Source organism: Cinclus cinclus, chromosome 15 (genome assembly GCF_963662255.1).
Source record: "Cinclus cinclus chromosome 15, bCinCin1.1, whole genome shotgun sequence".
Classification (NCBI taxonomy): domain Eukaryota; kingdom Metazoa; phylum Chordata; class Aves; order Passeriformes; family Cinclidae; genus Cinclus; species Cinclus cinclus.
The window spans coordinates 19,604,142-19,625,580 of NC_085060.1; the positions used below are offsets into that span (position 1 = coordinate 19,604,142).

Sequence of the window (21,439 nt, forward strand, 5' to 3'; positions counted from 1 at the left end):
CTGAAAAAAGAGGGGTGTCCTGAGAGCTCCCTAAAGCCCACTTGAGGCACGCCTTGGGGGCTTTACACAAAAGGCCAAGGTCACCCAGCCATGGTCAAGCTGCCATGCGCAGTTCCACCACAACTCTCTCCCTTGAGAAGATGGCACTGAGCAGAGGCTGGAAATTAACACTTCCAGTTTCCAGGTCCTGCTCTGGTGCTGCCTGCACCCAAAGTAGGGCATCACCGTCTGAGTTTTGCCAAGATGAGCAACTAGAGATGAGTTTTCACACCATTTGGTCATGGTGCTTGATGCCACAAAAGCCAGAAAATATAAAGGACCTCAAAACAGGTTGGCCAAAGTCCCAGAGACAGTCAGCCAAGGAAACAGCATGGTCTCTTAAGGAGCTTGGGAGCAAAGACTGGGAGAGACAAGGCCAGAGTATCTTGCTTTTTGTGCCTGCTGTTTGCAATGTTTTACAGGTACTGCTGCGCTGGAGGAAGATGCTCAGATCCTGAAGGTGATTGAAGCATACTGTACTGGGGCAGGCTTCCAGCAAGCTCTCAGCTCAGGTGGGCACACAACCACATTATTTAGGTCCTACTCTGCCCACAACACTGATAACCCCTTTGGGAAAAAAACAGATGTTGCATTGTACAGCTACAAGACTCATGCTGGGAAACCATAGTGTTCAATCTTCAAGATAAGCAAGCTTCATCTGCTAGTGGTTTAGTTGCCATTGTTTTTCTTCTAAACACAGAGAATGAAGCAGGTAGGAGGGCAGATGAGACGCTGCTATTTCACCAGTGATTACCTGATGATAATCTCAGGTTGCTTATAGCTTTAGAAAGGAAGCATGAATATTATCTCTCAATCAGCTGTGTGCTTAAGAGCAACCTGCTTCATAACATCTAACATCTACGACTCTGGAAGTACAACTATTTATCATTGCTGGTGAGATGTCAGCCAATTAAATCATTGAACTGTCAAATAATGATATGTAGAAAAAAGGGAGGCCATGGTTATTTGGGGAGCTCTTGACCCTAGTTGAATGGTTTCATTTATAAGTCATGATGTAACTTTAGATGCAATGAGTACTCTTGAAAATTTTCCACTTGTTGCTGTAGCTCTGGTTAGTGGGATGTAGCTGGCATCTCCAGCTTGCCCCAGGCTAATAGTGGAGCAGGAAAAATGAGAGCTTCTGTCTCTGATATAGCATGGGCTATTACCACTTTTTTCTCCCTCATGAATAATTCTTGTACACAGGCTCTCGTAAAGACTCCATCCCCCAAGTCCTCCTTCCTGAGGAAGAGAAAATCATCATAGAGGAAACACGAAGCAATGGCCAGACAGTCACGGAGGAAAAGTAAGTGCAACTGCTCTCCGCTTGCAGATAAATCCCTGTGTTACTTTTTGGAAGGGCATTAAAAACCAACGCCTTCTCCTTCTGTGTCTACACAAAGAAACAGGCCTGGTGTCATTGACTGCTGCCTTAGTTCTGGCAAAGAACTGCCAGACAATTTCAACTGCCATTTTGTCCCTTTTAAGGACAGAGCCGCCTTCCCAGCTGCCCTGACGTGGCTGTATCCCTCTGGGAGTCTGGATCCCTGATTTATGGCTTATCCAGATGTAGGATAATGGGGTCAGTGAGGACAGAACCAAACAAATGGCTCTTATTTTTTTAACTGCTGATGTACTGGGCTGTTGCTGCCCCTCAGGAGCCTGCCTGGCACCTGCCTGTGAGTGCTCCCTGTCTGTTCTGTAACTTCTGCATCTGGGTGACTGTGTTGAGCCTCTCCCTTTCCAACACAGTCAGTGTGTTCCTTTCACATTTGATGTTTTACTGCACAGCCTCAAGGAATCAAAGCTGCTTTACAAAAGATGCTCAGGCATTTCCACCTTTAAAGTCACTGTTATTTATTGCCATTGCATAACAAAGGAAACCAAAGCCACAGACCTTCGCTGATAACTCAAAGCAGAACAAGGTACTGAGGTTTCAGGAAAGAGCCCTGAGTTTTGGACCAATGGCCTATAAATGCTTCTGGGCTGTGTTTCCAGAGTCCCCTCACAGGCAGCAGCCTGATGCTTGGGAAGCAGAATCTAGATGCAACTTTCCTGTCAGCACCTCTCATGCTGTCACTGTTTTCCTGCGCACCAACTCTAATTTATTTTTTCATTATTTTTTCAGAAGCCTTGTTGACACAGTTTATGCACTGAAAGATGAAGTCAAAGAGCTGAAGCAGGTAATTTGGATGGGATTGTTTGTGCTGGGAGTTGAGTGAAACCCAACCAATCTGTGCCAACCAGTCAGCTGGTCAGTGCCAGGAAGTTTTGCTGATCCTGGTCCAAATCTTCTGGTTTGCCTCCCTGAACCACAGAACCATAGAATCTTTAAGGTTGGATAAGACCTCTGAGATTGAGTCCAACCATCAACCCAGCACCACCACTATGTTCACCACTAAAGCATGTCCTGAAGTGCCAGACCCACACATTCTGTGAACTTTCCCAGGAATGGTGACTCCACCACTTCCCTAGGTAGACTGTTCCAGTGTTTGACAACCCTTTCTGTGAAGAAGCTTTCCCTAATATCCAACTTAAACCTTCCCTGGCTCAACTTCCTCTCATCCTCCATGCTTGAGTGCCAGAGAAAGCAAGAGGAAAGGAGTAATTGGTCTTTGTGGTAACACAAACCTTTCCCCCTATTCCAAAAGCTCTTTCAGCTTGACCACTCATTTTACAGGGGTCTGGTGGACACCTGTTCTTGTAGACTCAGAGGAAATATGTCCTCTTCTCTCCAGTCCAAGTCTGGACTATCAGAAGATAAAAGGGTTCTTCAACCCAAGCTGTGAAATTATGTTTCCAGGAGGATGTTTCTGCCTGACCAAAGTCAGGGAACTTCTGTGCAGGTCTGTGATGTAGTAAGGGTCTGTTTGGGTTACTCATGGATTGATCCATTTATGTTCTTCATCCTCATGAGACCTTATCAAATGTCTCTGTTATTTCATCACCTGAGGCATCAGGCAGCAGATGCATGAGAGTACCTCACTGCATAAAGAGCACGGGCATTAACTGCATCTTTATTCCTTTGTTTTTCACCTTGCAGGAAAACAAAAGGATGAAACAGTGTTTGGAGGAAGAGCTTAAATCCAGGAAGGACTTGGAGAAGTTGGTGAGAAGGCTGCTGAAGCAGACAGATGAGTGTGGCAGGGAGGACACAGGGCGCAAATCATCCCTGATTGCCTGAATTCATGGAGAAGCTGCTGGCAGTGGTGTGTGATCTCAGGTGTATTTTTGGGAAGTGGAACTGGATCCTTCGCCTCTTCTTGCTCCTTATTTTGTTGGTTTGGGCTATTTTGTTACCAGGAAAAAAAGAGGAAAAAAAAAAAAAGAGGAAAAAAAAGTAATAGAGAAAAAAACTGGTTTTCTTCCATCCAGTAAGGAAATAAAGCAGAAACAATCAATCACAACTGAACCAGTAAGCAAGCGGTCCATGATTCACAATTCATCTGCAGCAACTAATACCTCATTGTACCTGCTACTGGGAGCAAATACAAACTCTGCTAGTGATTGTTGCTCACAAAAGCTTGGGCAGCAGTTTCATAGAAGAAGCTTAAGCACTTTTTAATGCTTTCATTCTTTTCAAAAGCACCAGTACCTATTTATTGAATGAAAACATTACTGAGGTGGCATTGAGCAGAAACCAAAAAAGCACCATGCTTCTCTTTTCAGATAATCACAACTGGGGAAGCTTTTCCCATCCATCATCTTTTTCCCCATTAGTTGACTGTAGCGAACTAGAGCCCAGCAATACTGTGGTTCCTGTGGCCTTGATACTGATTAAAATGTGCAATTAACATGAAGACATTTAAACTCCTTGGGAAAGCCAGATCTGGAGCACCTGTCAGAGCATATAGGAAGGTATTTTGCACAGTGCTGCCTCCTTACAGCTTGTGATTAGCACAACAGGTAACTGCTGTTCTGCCCACCATCCCTTTTCTTATGCATGATGTAGAATTTCTACCTGCTTTGTTTTCACATTAAGTGTCCAGGTATTCTAGGAGATTATAATTTTGCTGTGCTTCCTCTTGCAGGACGTGCTTTTCTCCGTATGAAATGTAAACACTGCTTGACAACAAAAAACCCCAAATGTGCTGGTCCCCTGCTCCCTTCTGCCCCCTTTATGCTCTCCATCACTTCTTCCCAAAGGTTGGGAATGTAGCCAGTGGCCACTTCTCCCCACACCACCCCGCAGGGGTTTTCTGCTAGGGAAAAGGAACTTTCTCATGAGATAGGGAAGGTACTTATGCTTTGATAAGAGCTGGAACACTCCTGGGGCAAGGATGTGCAACATCCTCATAGATCCCTGCACAGCTCCTCGAACACAACACACAGGCAACATGCATATGTATCAGCTCTCCTTATCTTATTTGGTGTTATAGTTTAGAACTGATGTCTTCCTTCCTTCCTTCCTTCCTTCCTTCCTTCCTTCCTTCCTTCCTTCCTTCCTTCCTTCCTTCCTTCCTTCCTTCCTTCCTTCCCTCCTTCCTCCCAGCATTATAAAAATAATCTTCTGTTAAAGTTAACGATATCTTATTTATCTCACAGGGCAGCATGGTCCCAGGGTGTGCAGAGGCACCACAGCTCATTACAGTTACAGTTTTGTTGGTTGTGAAGGACATAACAGAGGCACTAATTACAACTCCCTCCTTGCCATTAAAATTTAGCCAGCCACAATTTTGCACATTAGCCAATTGTGTTTTGGGAGATGTAGACTCCAAAACATGTCAAAGAGTGTAATAAGAAACCCTCTTTAAGCTATTTCTAGGGCAAAATAGAGGCCTGGCTATGTTTGCCATCCCCAGAGCATCCCAGTCAGATGGGAGCTCCCCACATCCCTCCCTGGCCACACAGTTGAGTGGTTTAGTCAGCAGTCAAACTCTGCTGTGCTTGGGAATCATATTCCAAAAGCAGAACATTTGCTGCACTTACTGCTTCTCGGGGAGGCCGTGCCCAGACCCTTGAGTACTGACTGGCCCTGCTGCCTGCCCCAAGCTGGGCTGGGGACTAGGCTGCTGCCATGCAGAAAAAAACAAGGGCCACTGACACTCCAGGGAGAGGGTGGAAATGTGTCCTCACTGCCCCCAGGCTCAGTTGAAACCTGTGCTATGTACATATGCATGTTTGTGAGATGTAATATGATGCAGGGCACACTGGGACTTTTTGCATCAAGCATTTGTCAAGAGCTAGAAGTCCAAAAAAGACAAGAAAATAAAATAAAAAGGAAAAGAAGCCATGCCAGATGGACAGCAATGTTTCCATATTTACTTTGTTTACAGTGCTTTGTAGATAGGTTCCAGTGAGTCTGTCTTTACATGGATGTTGTGTCAGCTGCCTTCCAGTATCTTTGTCATGTAGGTTTATTTACTGTAAACTACTTATGCAAGCTCAACTTTTCTAACATGTTTTTATTTTGAACAGTTTTTAAATTGACATTTTCAACAAATAAAGAAGGATAAAAGCCGCTTCTTAGCCCTTGGAGCTATTTCCTGTGTTTCTGCTATGAAAGCAAAGCCAGTGCTTGCTCTGGGCATCACTGATTTCCTCAAAACACCATGGAGCATCATAGCTCTCTTATTTACTGCTGGGAATACTGGTGTGAAAGGTGGTGCTGGCACTTGGACTGTTGGCTCCCACCATCACCCAGACTTGCAACAGGCTAAGGCCCCTGGTCCCAGGGCAGGAGATGCATTTGCATCCCTCAAACCCCACATGCACTCTGTTCACAAGCATGCTTTATGAAGAGCAGACTGCTCTGCTGCACCAGGCAATTGCTGTAGATAAGTGACTTCCTGCCCGTTTGAGATTTTTTTTTTTTTAATTAGTGTGTGCTTTTTTTCTGACAATTAGGTGTGGTTACAGGATTTCCTCTGGTCTACCACCACTTGGACAAGACATTTTATGCAGGATAGGTTTTTTTTAACTCTTTGGTAGAGATGTGCCACCGTCTGCAATCTCAGCCCATAGCAGAAGTGGGCAGGAGGATCAAGGGCAGGAGGGCTGGACCTTTCTCTCCTTCCCCAAACACAGAGTAGGAAAAATAACAAGGGAAAAATGGAACACTAGCCTTGGATGCATAATGGAAAAACACTGAAGTCTGAAACTTCCTGAGGGCAGGGTTAGATGGGATATTAGAAAGAAATTCATTCTTCCCTGTGAAGATGGTGAGGCCCTGGCACAGGTTGCTCAGAGAAGCTGCCCCATCCCTGGAAGGGTTCCAGGCCAGGTCGGATGGGACTTGAAGAGACCTGGTGTAAATATTTATTTATTTATTTACTTATTTATTTACTTATTTTTAAAGTGACCTCAGTGTGTTTTGAGCCGTGCAAGCACCTCTCTCAGCAGATGACCATGCTTCTGCTTGTTCCTGCTACTGCTCATCCATCACCCCCTGTGCCAGTCCTGATGTGTCCTGCAAACTCATCACCCTCTCAAGCCCTTCTTAGCTCAGAAAGAGTAAAAATCAGTTTGGAAACAGTCAAATCCACAGCCTGAGGACTGGCATAGAGGCCTCACATCAAGGGAAAACTCAGTGTATTGACGACCTTTAACTTTTCCATGGGGAGAGGAAATGGTGCCAGCTGTGGCAACAGGCAGGGCTCGGGGAGGACACAGCTGGATGGCAGCAATTGCATCTCATCCCCTCTCACACACTACTTCACATCTGAATCCCATGGGCTATTTTTGCCGAGCAAGAAGCAGAGGCAAGAAACAAAAGCCCTGAGGAAGGCAGTGGTGTGGGCAGGGACTGGGGTTGGTCTGGCAGCCCACAGGCAGGGCAGGTGACAGTTGGCATCTTCTACCCTTGCTGCAGAATTCATGGACTTGTTAAATGACTGTTTTTCTCCTCCCCTCTCATTGTTTTCCTCAACCATGCAATTTGCAGCTCCTGGGTCCCTGCCCAGTGATTTGGGCTGGGGATCACAGCCTGGCCCAAGGTCTCTGGCAGGTGCTTTTGGCCACTGAGGCTGGGGGCTGCAGGAGGCTTCAAAGTGTGCACTGATCACAGTTTCTCCTTATCTGTGACAAGCAGGTTTTGCACTCCTGGAGGTTTTTGGCCAGACACAAGCTCCTCACAGCTCCCTCCTCCCCATCTACTTGCTCCAAGCTTCTCCTCCTGTCTCAGGCCATGCCAGTTTGCACCATCTTTGGTTTGTCCTGTAGCTTCCACCGACACTCCCACCAAAACCGAGCACCTCCACCTCCCTTGTGGAGGGCTGTTGTTCTTCAGGCATCCCAGCACTGCCTTCAGGAGCCTGTCCCACAGGGCTTCTGAGTTGCAGAAGCAGCAGGGATGTGGTCAGACCTACACAAACACAGGGCACTGTGGGAGGCAGTAGCTGCCCAGCTGCACATGCAGCACGTGCAGCATCCATCCCTCATCCCTCTGGTCCAAAGCAGAGACATCCCTGAAGGCTCCATGGCCTTAGGACAGGCAGGAATAATTCTCTTTGAGTGAGGTGTCCTGAATCCCGTTAACACTAGTCCCCACCCCTCTGTTTCACAGCTCTGCTGGGGGCTTCAACCTCGGTGTCTCACTGCCCTCCCAGGACAGGGGCTCCGTGCTTCCTTCTCCTGCCTCCTAGTGCTGCCTGGCCCTGGTGCCTCGACATGCCTCAAGGAGCCTGGGGTGCCCCTGGGGGCTTCTGGGACTGGTTGTCCCCAGTGTGACACCCAGTACTACCCCACTGGCCCCTGACCCCAAGCAGGACCCTGTGAAATCTCAGCCTGGGGCTTGGAAGAGTGAGCAGTGTTCAAAAGATACAGAGCCACCTATGTTTTAACTCATAGGTGATAAAATTAATTGTATTAATTGTGGGGTGATCAGTGGAAGAAACCTCACACTATGGAAGGGGGAACCACAAACACTGAATTATGCTGCAAAACACAGCTACAGCCATACACAGTCTTCTGGCACTCAGAATCTGGTTAATGTAAGATGGGTTTAGTTAAATAAATAGTCTTTATGCAAGATGTCAGACAAGTGTAGTCCATTCCCTAAAAAATTTAGGCAGTTTTGGAGAAGAGCCATAAAATATTTACTAAATTATAGTGAAACCAGGCAGTCCCTGAGCTCTATTGGCTTTGGAGGGGGCTGTGCTGGGCATCCAGCTCTGCAATGAGCTCTGCAAAGAATGCCCCTTCTGTTTCACCGGTGGTGGCATTTGAGCACCATTTTAGGACTGTACCTGAAGCCTCCAGCACAACAAAGCCTAAAGACTGCCCAAATCTGGAAGCTCTTCCATTTGCAAACCTGTTGGCATGCAGGATTATTTCCAAACTTTGACTCTCCAAGTGTGACCTGTATAACCATAAACCCCAGGCTTGTCACATATGTAATCTTCAAATGTTTTTTTAAAATGCTGCATCAATGTCCTTGTGCCATGATCACCTTCCCTGCAGACCAAGCTGGAGAATAGGGTTGGGAAGACCCTAGTGTGCAGTGTCACCGAGGTAGCCCCTATTCAAGAGGGGTCCTGCCCATCTGCACAGTCCTGCTCTTCTGGAACTCCAGGAAAAGAGCCACTGTGGACACGTCCTCACTGAGGACAGCCAGAAGATGCTCTGCACATGTGCTTTGGAGGGAAGAAGCAGGTGGTCCTGTGACCTCCATGCTTTCCTGGTCCTCCTTGGGTTGGAGGGGTCTCAGGAGAAGATGCAGTTCCAATTTTGATGGTGGCTCCCAGTGCCCCTTCCACAGGGGAGTGAAACTGTCCACAGGCAAAGGTTCCTCTGCCTGCAGAGGTGGGAGAACAGTTAGATTCAGGTCACCAAGAGCAGACCACCACTAGTACCTTCATTCTGTCTGCCTTGAAATCTGCAGTCTTCCCTCAGCAAGCAACCACCCCTCTGACACGGAGTGATCGTCACCAAGTATGAACCCAGCCAAGGCAGTGCCACCCTGAGGAAATTGGTTAAGTTTCACAGACAGGCATGGATGGAAAAAAAGGGATTCTCCAGATACAGCAGACAGTTGGGGTGGCAACATTACCTCACCAGCAGCCACCATATAAAGACAGTGCTGGGCTTACTGATTCCTTTAGAGGAGATGTTCCTAAGCCTTTTTATGTTTTTCTATTGATGCTTGTAAGCAGATTGGTGCTGGAGATATGTATGAACTCGGCTTGGTTGAAGCGCCCTGAGCCATCCTACATTTCTAGGAAAGAAATGTTGATGGCAGAGTTTGGTAAACAAGGCTCTTGTGACATAACAGGGACATCGACCCTGCCAGGAACGTGGGGTGTGGTGGACCCAGACACACAACACCAGCGCGTACCAAATCACTGTCTGTGAAAGAAAAGAATCTGAGAGCAAACAGTAACAGCTTCAAACTTTGTTCCATTTGTGTTCTCAGGGCCCCTTGGCCCTCATTAATAAATAACAAAATATACAAATTAAGAAACAAGAAAAACAGAGAGGCAGAGGAACATAAATAAGGGAAAAAAGGCACTTTGCTCAAGAAAGTTGGTCTGGATTCCCAGCTCAGGGCAGCCCTTTCCTCACTACAGCTTGAACATGCCAAAGTAGGTGTTGCCATGGCTGTACTTCACTTTCGTGGAGTCTGTTACATTGACAAAGACCATGTCATCTTCCCGGAGGTTGAAGATGCCTCCCACACGGATGGACTGGAGCTCACAGAGGGACTTCAAGGTGCTCTGTGTCTTTTGTCCTTTCAGCAAGAGCCGGTCCTCTTCCTTGGGGATATGCAAATAAATATAGATGGTGAAGGGTGCCAAAGACACTTCCCTGGTGCAGAAGCTGACCTGGGAGTAGATGTAGTAGAGTCCTGCTTCCTCCACCTTCAGTTTCCCCTCCTTGTTGGATATCAAGCCGTTTGTGGGGCCATACATGGTCTCCTTCCACTCCAACACTATAGGGAGAGAGCATGGCAGGTGAGCTTGGAGAAGGACACTTCCAGTTTGGCCAGCTGATTTGGGGGGACACCCACAGACATCTGTCCCCAAAGCCTCTGTCTGTCTGCGGGGTGCAGTTAGTGGGATAGGCAGCCCAGGACACCATCCCCAGCCCAGGCAAGCAGGGACCCTTCCCCGAGGCCAAAGCAGGTTTGACCCATGTTGCTGATCACTGGCTTTGTCAGCCTTGACTCAATATATGAGTGGAGGAACATTTAACTTCCTTCATCCAGCCAAGTGGAAATGTTTAGGGACAAGGATTGCCTGTGTTTACCACAACAGACCAAACACTGTGTCATTTCCATTTGCTGCCTCCATGGACTACAGTGGGACACCCTCCAAGCCCTCAGAGCACTACCAAAATATGCTGCAACTCTGCTCTTCAGAGCCTCCCACCCCAGTTTGGGGCTGCCTTTCCTCCAGAGTCCTTCCTCCTCTCGTACTCTGGAGATGGCGAGACTTTACCAAGGAAGTAAAAAAATGAACATTGTACAATTGTTATCCCTGGTGCAGAGCTGCAAGGGCTTAGCACAGTGAGTGCTGCTTCCCATTGGCAGGACCACGGCCCAAACAGATAAGGTTCTGCCATGGATTTTGGGACACTTGGTGTCATCAGAGTAGCTCATGTAGTTGGTGCAGATAAGCCTATACAGAGAACTGAAAGCCATAGCTGTAGGGGCTGAACTTAGCTACAGCCTCTGGAATTTGGACCTCTGCCTTCCCCAGCCTGCAGAGACACCTGGAAGAGCAGCCAGGGGGAGCAACTTGGCTCCAAGGGGAATAATGGGTTCAACTGCCCCAGCCCAGAGACAGTGTGCCATGGATAGTCCTAGGGGAGCCATGCAGCCCATGGGCCCTGACCAAGCATCCCACAGGGACATTTCCCCACACAGAGTTGAGCTGTAGGTACTGTTGCTCTATGGACCCTGCTTTATAGGCTCAACAAGTGCTTGAGGGGGGAGTTTTAAAATACAGTGAGTTTCTCACTTCTTTGATCTTATCTAACATAAAGCTTTCCACAGGTAGACTGAGCTCTGGGTGAAATGCTGCGTCAGAGATGGAAAGAACAGTTGCCGATTACTGTCAGTTACTCCAGAATTATATCAGAAGTGCTTGGCATGTGAAATCCTTGCCAGGTGGAGTGAGTGACCTTGCAAGCTCATACTCACTTTGGTAATCCTTGCTGTTGTGGAAAGTCTCTCAGCTAAAACTACACCAGAGGACGGAGCAGCAAGAGCAGCCATGGTCAATACAGTGGGATGTACAAATGCCAAAGGACTCCGGTATATCTTTCAAACCTAATGTGGCCATGGCTGTGAATAATTTCAACTTGACTAAATCAGTTTGGAGTGCTATGCTGTGACTGTAAAGCCCTCAGCCAGCCCACATTGCTACCAAGACCACTATGGGTGAGAAGAGGATTAAATCAGCAGATGCAAATGTGAGCAGAGCCCTCCAGCAGCTGCCACTGCAGCAAGAGATGGCCAGGAGAGCAAAAAGACGCATTTTAAGAACAAAAAAAAAAAAAAGGTGTGGGGTTATTTTCCTTAAATACAAAGATAAAAAGTTTTCCAGTCATAAAAACCCCAGAGAAGATTAAGCCCTTGTGGTGCATTTCTAGGAAGGCACACATAGGGCTACTGAGGACAGGTGGGATGTGCAATCCTCACATGGCACAGGTGCACATGGCAATGTGACCACTGGGAGGTTTGCAGTATTTTGGGGACAAACTTTTGTGCTACAGTTGTTCTGTCTCTGTCCCTGCCCTCAGAGAGCCACAGGGCTGGACTGCAAATGCACACTGCTGTGTCCCTCTGACTCCCTGGTGAAGGTAGGACTGGGGGAGTCTGTCTTACCTGAGCCTGCCTTGGTGCTCTGCTGACCTGCCAGATGAACTGCAATTGGCTCCCTCTTCTCTGCTGCAATTTAAAAAAGCCATTGTTATTGATGCCTTGGCAAACCCCGGTTTTCCCAGTGCTCCTCTGCAGGGACTGCAGCACCTCCCACCCTTAATAGTTCTCTGAAGTCCAGATCCCACCTCTAGCCCTGAGTAAGGCAGGACATGGCCTCCAGTCAGCAAAGACCTGCAGGTGCCTCTGAGGTGAAGCCTCTGATGGATAAAGCCTGCAGGGGACATGGCGCTGCCTTGCCCATCATTGGAACAGGACCCGGATGTGCCCACACCTCACCTGCCACAGATGTCACATTCTCGTGTGTCAAACGGGGATGCTCATGGTGCTCAGGACCTGCGATGTAAAAAGGCCACAGATTTAATTTTGGGGTTAATTTCAACGACTTCCAGCTATCTACTCTGGCACCCAGATCTGCTTGCCCTGGGGAGACAGCCATGCCCAGTGTCCCCCTCTGCCAGCCCACTCTGAGCTCAGTCCTACCCCCGCAGGGGTGCTCCAAACCTCAAATCATTCCCTGCCTCCACACCATGCCCTGAGAAACTCATGGGCTGTTGAAGGAAAGAAACCCCTTCCCAGGCCAAGGAACTCCTCCTGTCCTAGCAAGCCATGAGTGCACTGGTTACACCAGGAAACTCACCTCTCTGCATTTCAAACTTTGGCTGCTCCTTGAGGGGTCTGTCCTGTTATAACATATAGCAAAAATACATGGTTTTTTTTCAAAATCAAAGGTCTTGAAAGGTTCTATAAAAAACATGCTCTGGTCACAGCTGGGGTTGATGGTATTTGCCTCTAACAGCTCTGTCAGATCTTCACAGAGGATACACGAAACCAGAGAGCCCCCTCTTGTGCCTTTCCCAGCTTCACACATGACCATGGGCTGTTTGCAGCAGGGAATTTATAGAATTTATGGTCTTAGGTTTTATTCAATAAAAGTAATGGGTAAAGTTTATTGAAAACAGTAAGATAAAGAAACAAGAAAAATCTCCTTTCCATGAGACAATGCACACTCATGTTTCTCCTCATTGGCTGCCAGGGGCTCTGTTTCCTGGCCCAAGCCTCACACTGTCATTGACACCTGGGCAAAGTGGGCGGAAAAGTGTTCCCATTGGCAGGTGGCCACAAACATCCTCACAGCCACCCAGCACAGGACTGGAGCAAGGTGCCAGACAGCAGAAAATCAGTTATTTTCAGACTGGAATCAGGGAGCAGAGCCAAGGGGGCTGCAGCTCCATCCTGCCCAGCACAAGCCCCAAACATAGCATGGTATGGTGCAGCTGGATGTGCTCTGATCAAGAGCATTTTAGAAAAAAAAATCAATGAGATTTTTCAATTATATCAATATAGTGTAAGAATAATACCGTATAAAAAAGGGCAGGTCCCACACAGCTCTAAAGTAAAGGTTACCCGTGGTTTAAAAAAAATCTTGGGGTGAAGCTCTGTGTATGACTGGGAGCTCCCCTTCAGTGAGATCTTTTTCCACTTAACAGCATGTACCTTACACTGGATGTTCTGGAAGCCCTTTACAATCTTTTCACAGTCCAATAATGTCGACTTCTGACCTTCTGCTGTCTGACATTTCTGTACTTTCTTCAGGAAGATGTAATCTTCATTTAAGCTCAACACTTCTTCCATCTGCCAACACGGGAGAGAAGGGAGGGTCAATGGAATGTTAGTAGGAAACCTGCAGAAGTTGGCAGCAGAGCCATGCTGCATTCCTGCCAGCAATAAATCCAGTCTGGGAAGCTCATGGTCAGATGTTCAGCACTGGGTTAAGGTGGGCAGACAAACTGTGGGCAGCAAAAGATCCCACCAGACATCCAGCACAGCATCTGTGCCCTCATCCACAGGGAATTGAACCCATGGAGCTCACCCTCACCCTGACTGACAATGCTAGGTTAGAGGAGATTTGCTCAGGATCTATTTTCTATCACATTGATAATTAATTTAAATGCACCTCTCTGATTTTTCCTAAAGGCACAAAAATCCTAGGGGTTGGCTCAGGGGCTTGGGCTTTGCAGCTCCTTCTCCAATGGCCCCAGCAGGAAGCTGGGATGCTCACTCAGCCCCTCACTGCCCTGTCCACACAGGGGGGCTTTGAATTTTTTCTGATCGCTTATTGACTAAAAGCATTGGAGCCAAACAAAACAACATGTATGTTGGGGCTGAATTGTGCCAAGATATTCAGATTAAAAATAAAATAAATAAATCAGAACGCCAAGAAGAAAATAATAAAATGCATACAAATACTGAATTTTAAATTTACATCTGTTTTTTTTTGTTTGTTTGTTTGTGGTTTTTTGGGTTTTTTTTGTTGTTGTTCCTGTAAAAACCTAACATTCAGTTAAATGATAAAGTGCAGCTGATCATGAGGACACAGAGTTGGGAAGAGAGCTCAGCACAGGCAGCACTAGGATGTGGAGGGTCATATTTGAAGCCCTGCCACAAGCTTTGAAGGCAACTGAAATCCTCTTGCCACCTGTGACTGCATTGCAGCTGCCTCTGATCCTCAGCCATGTCCCCCTACAGTCACATTTCCCTCTGCCAGAGACTCTCTATACACCTTCACGACAGCCTGCAACCTCCATGCAGTGAAGTTCCCTTCCAGCCCTCTGATATTAAAGCCCCCTTAGCTCAACATTGCTCTCCACCCTTGCAAATCAGAAACCACACACTTAAATTTCAATTTAAGTTGAAACGGCACATGTAAAAATCAGTAACCTCCACTGTATCAGTGTGTCTGGTGAGAAAAATGCATTCTGGGTTTTAGGCACATATTTCTTTAGCTGGCAGTTGTTTCTGGCTTGAAGGAAAGTAGCTTTAGGTTGGTGATTTTAGGCATCATGAATAGCATCTGTGGCCTTACCAACCTCAAAAACAGCTTTCCAGACTTGATTTTTTTTTGGTAAATATTGTCCCAAGTATGGGACAGGATCACTGGTACTGTGTACCTTCAAAAACTGAGAAAGTACTAAGGTCCAGTGTTTTCTTCCCTAAATTAAAAGACAGCATCTGAAGTGAGAAGTTGGTAAAATCACTGAAACATTAAAAAAAATTTCATTTCTGGACATTTCATCCACTCAGTGTCAAAGTGCTAATAAGCGCTACAAAATCAGAAAAAACCACCACCAATCCTAAAAGAGCCACTTGCATGTCTAAACCCCTTGTCCTCAGACTAGCCATCAGCTACCAGGTTTACTCTTAATGTCTCTTCTCAATTGGTCATTCTCTTTTTGTTAGCAAGGGGAACAGATCTCTTCTCCTGCATATGTCTCCACAGCAAATTAAAGCAGAAATGAGAACACGGCTGTGATAAATGATACTGCTGTCTCCATCCAGTGGTCAGCACCATCTTCCACTGTGTTCATCCTCTTGGTGAGCAGGTATCACCAGAGCTGAAGTCAAACCATGCCAGCAATTCAGCAGAGACAGAGACAACCTTCTCTCTCCGCTTACCTTATCCATCTTCATGTGAAGATACAAACAGAAGAGCACGGTTCCAATGGTCTGCACTACAATAAATACAGTGAGGAAGACCATGAACATTTTCATGATGCCAAGAGGTGTGCTGCTGATGGGACGGGGTGCCTCAGGGCCATAGGGTTCATTCATCCTCCGTGCACGTTGCTAGGGCTCCTCCAAATGTGCTGCTTGCAAGTAGCATGAGAACTGCTCTGCAAGTGCCTGCTGCTCAGGGGATACAGGGCGCAGCAACCTACACTTCCTGGAAAAAACTCTTCGTAGTGGGTAGGTTTGTTCACTACCTCTCCCACAAAAACAACAAAAAAAAGTTCCTTAGGCTTTCTTCTCTGTTGCACTTCCATGCTTTTTTCTACTGTTCTACTAGAAACAGAGAGAGGTTCTTTTTTCGTATATTCATATTTGCCCTTGAATCACTCCAAAATATTCTCTGGTGGGTTTCTTTAACTGCTGTGGATGAAAGTTTTGTGGCAAGTTGTCTTAAAAAAAATTAAGACTGAATAAAAGTACAGAGCTGCTGAGCAGTACTGTGGGCTGCCAGGGGCTGGGAACCACTCAGAAATTTGGTTGTTTCTCAGAAGAGGAAAAATGGCTTTTTGCTTTTCATTTCCTTTAAGAGAAGGATGATTTCTGTAGTGAAGATGCTTGGTTGAGGCAGGTAGGTTGTGCTGGCTTCTGCTTTCCCTTATGCTCCTCCTGGGTGATGCCTCTGCCTGGGTAGGCTGGATGATCTGGGAGAAAGAACCATCTGTACAGACACTGTGACCCTGGGGTGGACACAGCTTTCATGTTCCTCAGCAGACAGTGGGACTTTGGGCTTGGTGCTTGACCATCACTTTCGAGAGACAAGTTTTAAGCAGCTTTCTTGATACCCTAGTGAGGTTCTCACCCTGTACCCAAGGGCACAAGCCATCTCATACCCTGCCCCACTTATCCCTGTTACCTGTATCTATGTACCTAGGCACTGATACATATTGGTACATATGGTACCTATGTACCAAAAGGCTGTTGGGAATGCCAGATACTCCTGCCAGCTTCTGATCTCCCAGCATAACTGCCATGCAACTTCGAGAAACCCATGTCCCCTCTACAGCGCGACCCCTCTCAATCTGGCTGCAGGGAGGGGAAGTCCTACTTCCCCCCCAGGAATCCAACACTCGTGGGTACATGTACCACTGCTAAAAAATATACAGTAAATTCCAGGGGGTTGTCATTGCTTGTAAAAAGGGACAGACTTCATTTTCTCCATGTAAAAAGAATAAATTTGGGGGTTTGTTGGAATGTAGAAGAAGGGGGGTGCAAGAATGTGTTGAGGAGGGCTGGGGCACTGGTTTGAAGGCTTCATCAACCATCACGTAGAGTTGTTTTGAAAGTGGTCTGCTAGAGGAGACGTTCTTATCAGGTGTGCATACAGCTAATACAGGTTTGGATCCTGCCAAGGGAGAGGGGTGCTGAACAGGTCCTGCTTGCCAGCAGCCCCAGGAGAGGAGGGTGCATAGTGCCTTTTGGTGCTGCTTAGAGCATTGCAGGATGGAGTCCAGCATCTGCTTTTGCTATCTGCCTTCTCTCCCACATCCTGCCCTGTGTGGTTAAGGTGCTGTGAGTTGCAAATGCAAATGCTGATAACAAAGAACAAACACCTCTGCAACTGAATCAGGGTTTGACCTTAGCGTGTCACTGAGCTCCTAAATATAACATCCTGATCACAAGTGTGGGGTGGCTCCAGGGTCTTTGGTGGCTGGTGCTTTGGAGTCATGTAATCCTTCAGCTTGCCAGGGCTGCCACACCTCTGAAGTGAGGGATAGGACTCATCCTTTTGGAAGAGGCTGCCAGCTCTGAGGTCATTCCCCCTTTTGCCTTCTAGAGGACAGTTGAGACACTGGAGTTCCTCCCCCTGAGTACCCATACTCTGAGGGCTACCTTACTGCTTGGCTCACTAGGGCTTTCCAGTCTCCTCAGGAGTGTCCTCCCAGTAGCAGCAATGTGACCCAAACAGTGCTGGGGATTCATTAGTTGTGTCCCCAGAGAGGGTCTCCTCAGCATCACTAAGCTTTGGACCTGGTCCCTCAGGCTTGCAGCTCTGCTATGCAGAAGGTGAAGCCCACGCACAACCAGGGGCCACTGCCAAGTGTCTGATGTTATTTCTTTTTGTCTTAAAATTGCCATAATCATTAGAAAGGCCAAGCCTGGCCTCCTCTCAGGCATCTGGTCTGACATCAAGCTCCTGCCTACTGTCCCTACCATGGCAAGTTTGCCACAAGGTGGAAAGCCATTTGAAAATTCCCAATAATACCCCAGACAGCTGGGGGCCATGAGGCCACAGTGGGTAGCAGCACCAGCTCTCCAAAGTCCTCATGTTTTGCCTTAGCCCCATCACACTCGCCAGCTTTTTCCAGAGCTCTTTAGAGTTTCCTCTAAATTTAACACATCTGGGGGAAGTCACTACATGTGAAACTAAACTACATGACAAGTCATCATTTAATACTGTTCCCAAATGTGTTGGGACAGAGGCAGCCAATAACGTGTGAAACCACAGTGCTGAGTGTTGCAGTGCTGAGTGTTGTTTTTGCACAGCTATTCCTGAGCCCTGGCTTTCTCCAGAAGACAAAACCTTTCCAAGGACATTTCTGTGTAGCCACCTGCTTCACTGAAATGAGAAGAACTTGTAGGAAATGTTGAAAAGCCCAAGCATGTCACTGGTCCCATTGCATGCACCTTGATGAGTAGGCTGGAGCCTTGGATGGGTTGACAGGTTTGGTGAGGAGGATGGGGAAAGGCTCCAGGTTTGGGTACCCAGCACAAAACATCACTGGTTGGCCAGCTTGTTCTGCAAACCAGGAAACTCAGTTGCTCCTTGGCAGCACCTGGATAGGAGAAGCCAGGTGGAAAACATGAGAGTGGGGATCCTGGTAGAGGTTCAGCAGCAGCAGCTCCTCTTCAGGAAACCATTGCTTCACAGCAGCAATCCAGCCCCTTGCTGCAGCAGCTGGCAGGGAGCAACCCTCGGGAGCTGTCCACTCTGCAGCACCCAGTCCTGAGGCTTCTCCCATTCAACCTTGACCACCATGGCTGATCTGCCAGGAGTGTTGGATCAGACAGGAGAATCTGACCAAGCCATGTAGCATGCATACCCTCAATGAGCTGTTCCGGCTGTTCATTGCTGTTCAGAACCAGGCAACCCAGGGACTTGCTGCAGGGTATATGTGGTCCATGGCCCCTTGGGACATTGCTCTGTTGCCACCTCACATGGATAGTAGGGGTCGGGGAGATGTGTATCCCTGACTGTTTGGCTGCTGTAGGAACACTGGGGAGCATAGCAGAGCAGGGAACACAGTCTTAGGGAAAGTGGGGCATGATCCAGAGAGATAATGGGCAAGGAAGAGAGGACCCAACACCAAAAGGAAGAGTCTGCCTTCATGGGATAATCCTAGGGAAGATGAAGTCACATCTTCATCCGGTGACAATCACATCACCAATAATCCAAGTGGGTTTTCTTTCATCTCCCTCCAAACTCTCTGAATGTAACTATGCCCACCCACTTTTGAACCCAAACTGGCACAGTTCCTCCAGACAGATAACCTCTGGGTGAGACATGGGAAAATGTGATCCATTGCTTGTATTCCTATTACCCTAGTTGTGGTATTTCCACTTATCAGCAAATTGTCTCCATTTGTCTTTGAGGTTCTGAGTTTTGTTTACTGAGAAAATATCCGGTTGCCTGTCCCTGTGATCTGTCAAAGACAGGGAGCATCTCTGAAGGCAGCAAGGTGAAAGCTGCTGAGAAGAGAGTGATTTTCTGGGGTTTTTTGGGTGCCTACTGTGGTTTCTTGGCTAGCTTTATAAAATGTGATGCTTGCCCCACATGCTCTTTACAATTAACAAAAGCTGAGTGTTGTGCAGTGCTAAGAACAATACACTCAAAAAGAAGATTTTATTCTGAGTCAGAAAAGGAGTTTGCCTGCAATGCTGTGGGAGGGGTGCAGAAAGGAATCTATGAGAGAAACCTAAATTAAGGCCCTTCAGCCCAGGGCTACAGGCAGAAGGGAAATTTGAACTTTTTTGCCACTTGCTTTTTCACTTTAGATTTTTCAGTCTCCTGTATCCTCTGAGCTCTCATGTCTCCTGGACAATCCTGTCATCAGAGAGGAAGAGGGAACAGAAATAGCCAGAGCACCACAGAAAACATCACCAGCATCTGGATGAGGAAAGGTTGCTTTACAGTTTCTGTTCATTATCTACCTCAATCAAAAAAAAAATAATAAAATTCCTGGACTCCAGAGCCGCAAGAAACAGCCTCACTGAGAGAAAAACATGTCAATGCTTGTGAAAGTTACATCCCCCTGGGGAAGAGAGGAGCAGCATATGCTGGTTGTAGCCACCATGGTGGCAATGGCAGGCTTCAGCCCCACTGCTTGCCATGATCCTCAGCCCTGAAGAAACGCATGTGGAGATGAGCAAAAGTTCCAAGCTTCAGCAGATGTGAACACAGGTGGTCCCAGCAGGTAGATCAGATGTACAGTGTCATCTCCACTGCAGAGGAGGGGGCATCTGCCCCTCCAGACTTCTTCTCTGCCACACTCCAGAGCAACAAAGAATAGAAAAAGAGCAACAGAGGTGACACTGGGGTGTTGCTGCCCCTCTTAGCAACCCTGTTCCAAGGGCCACTGTCCCCTGTGTCCCCTTCCCTCCTTACCCCCTCACCTCTCTGCCCTTCTGTACAATCCACGGTTGCACCCCGAGACAGCCTTTTCCCCATGGAACTGAGGTGGGTGGAGAGCAGGGAATGGCAAAGAAACAAGCCCCAGTGACCCCACAGAGGATGGAGGGTCCTGAAGGGCATGTGGCTTTCATGCTACATCTGGGTGACAATGCCAGCCTTGCAGTGCTGAGCCACAGAGAGCACCTGGCCTTGGAACTGCTGATGCTGAGCTTTGCTGTAGCTGCAAAACCACAAATGGCACTAGAAACTTCTTGCTGTGAAGGCTGCACCTACTTCTCCCAACTTCCTAAAAATAGAGCCCAGTGTGGGGAGGCCCACGGCCCCGGTCCTGCCAAACAAGCCCCTCTTGCCTGAGTCACGGCGGAAGGGAGCAGAACATCCCGTGCCTTTCCCCATTCTCGGTCAAGTGCTGAAAGCTGCTCTCCCTGCACGGGCTGCGGGGGCCTGTACCCATCGAAACCACAGTGAAACGCCCCAGCAAGGCTCTGCCTTTTCATGCAGTGAAAGGAGATAGGAGGAGAGGGGAAAGCAAAACCCGGGGAGGCTGCAGGGCTGGTGGTGCCAGCGCCATGGGTGGGTGGGGAGGCTCCTAGCATCGCCTTTGCATCTCTCCTTCCTCCCTGCCTGCCCCGCGACAAAACAGCAGACTGGACGGCCTGTTCAGCATCCGTGTGGGACACGCACACAAAACAAAAGCCTCAGGAGGAGAGGGAGGATGCTGCCCTTCCTCTCCCCACTGTGGGGCTTAGGCCCAGGCAGTCACGACTGCAACTGGCCCCAAGCACTTGCTGGGCTCCACAAACAAACCTTGCACTACCCAGCCTTGCCACAGCAGAGGCACTTCAGCCCCCCACAAAGGTCCCTGGCCACGGGCAGGTACATGCCAATGAATCAAGCCACTGTGCCCCATGGACAGCTCTTGGCCAAAGTCCAGGAGGAGATGCCATATGCAGCACTGGGATGGACGGGATCCCAGAGATTTTGTGTGGGTTCATGTCCTGGGAGGTTGGTAAGACACAGCCTGAGTCAGTTGTCGTTCTACTCAGCCTTTCTCTCCTTTCCCTCCATAGGTGCAGGTTTGCAGTGAGCCCTCACTGTGGCTGAGTCCTGGGCTGGCCATGCCTGGTTATTCCACTGGGGCTGCACAACAACACATCCTGCAGCAAATCATCTGGATCCTGACTGGGAATTATCAAGACATGAGCAATTTCCTGAGGCAGATTTGGGAGTCATTAGTTCAATCTTTTGCCTGTTTCTTCTCCATTACACCACAATCCCCTTGCCAAGGCAACATTAATGCAAATTACTAATCTTTTCCCAAATCTTTCCAATATCAAGCTCCACAAAGCTCTCATCATAGGACTTTCTTCACCACTATG

General features: G+C 47.8%; 2 protein-coding genes across 4 annotated transcripts in view; one reads left to right on the forward strand and one right to left on the reverse strand.

Annotated features, from left to right (window-relative positions):
* ARHGEF6 (Rac/Cdc42 guanine nucleotide exchange factor 6) overlaps positions 1-5,500 on the forward strand; it is a 43,388-nt gene extending 37,888 nt beyond the window's left edge. For all 3 annotated transcript variants that reach the window (XM_062502735.1, XM_062502733.1, XM_062502734.1), the window contains 4 exons: positions 462-551; positions 1,246-1,345; positions 2,168-2,222; positions 3,083-5,500. In XM_062502735.1, the coding sequence (XP_062358719.1) occupies positions 462-551; positions 1,246-1,345; positions 2,168-2,222; positions 3,083-3,223 (386 nt within the window). In that variant the 3' untranslated portion in view covers positions 3,224-5,500. The remainder of the gene's footprint in view (positions 1-461; positions 552-1,245; positions 1,346-2,167; positions 2,223-3,082) is intronic.
* Positions 5,501-9,539: 4,039 nt separating this feature from the next.
* On the reverse strand, positions 9,540-15,472 carry CD40LG (CD40 ligand). Its single transcript, XM_062502934.1, has 6 exons — positions 15,317-15,472; positions 13,358-13,495; positions 12,501-12,543; positions 12,140-12,196; positions 11,807-11,869; positions 9,540-9,907 (listed from the first exon to the last, which is right to left on the reverse strand). Exons 1-6 carry the CDS (start codon positions 15,470-15,472, stop codon positions 9,540-9,542), a joined length of 825 nt encoding a protein of 274 aa, XP_062358918.1.
* Between the last annotated feature and the right edge of the window lie 5,967 nt (positions 15,473-21,439).

Excerpts from the sequence above, each read along its gene's own strand:
- CD40LG (XM_062502934.1), bottom strand. The coding sequence starts at position 15,472 with ATGAATGAACCCTATGGCCCTGAGGCACCCCGTCCCATCAGCAGCACA. Across the intron at positions 13,496-15,316 it reads TTCACATGAAGATGGATAAG|ATGGAAGAAGTGTTGAGCTT; the intron begins GTAAGCGGAGAG and ends CCGTGTTGGCAG. Across the intron at positions 12,544-13,357 it reads TCCAGAACATCCAGTGTAAG|GACAGACCCCTCAAGGAGCA; the intron begins GTACATGCTGTT and ends ATGTTATAACAG.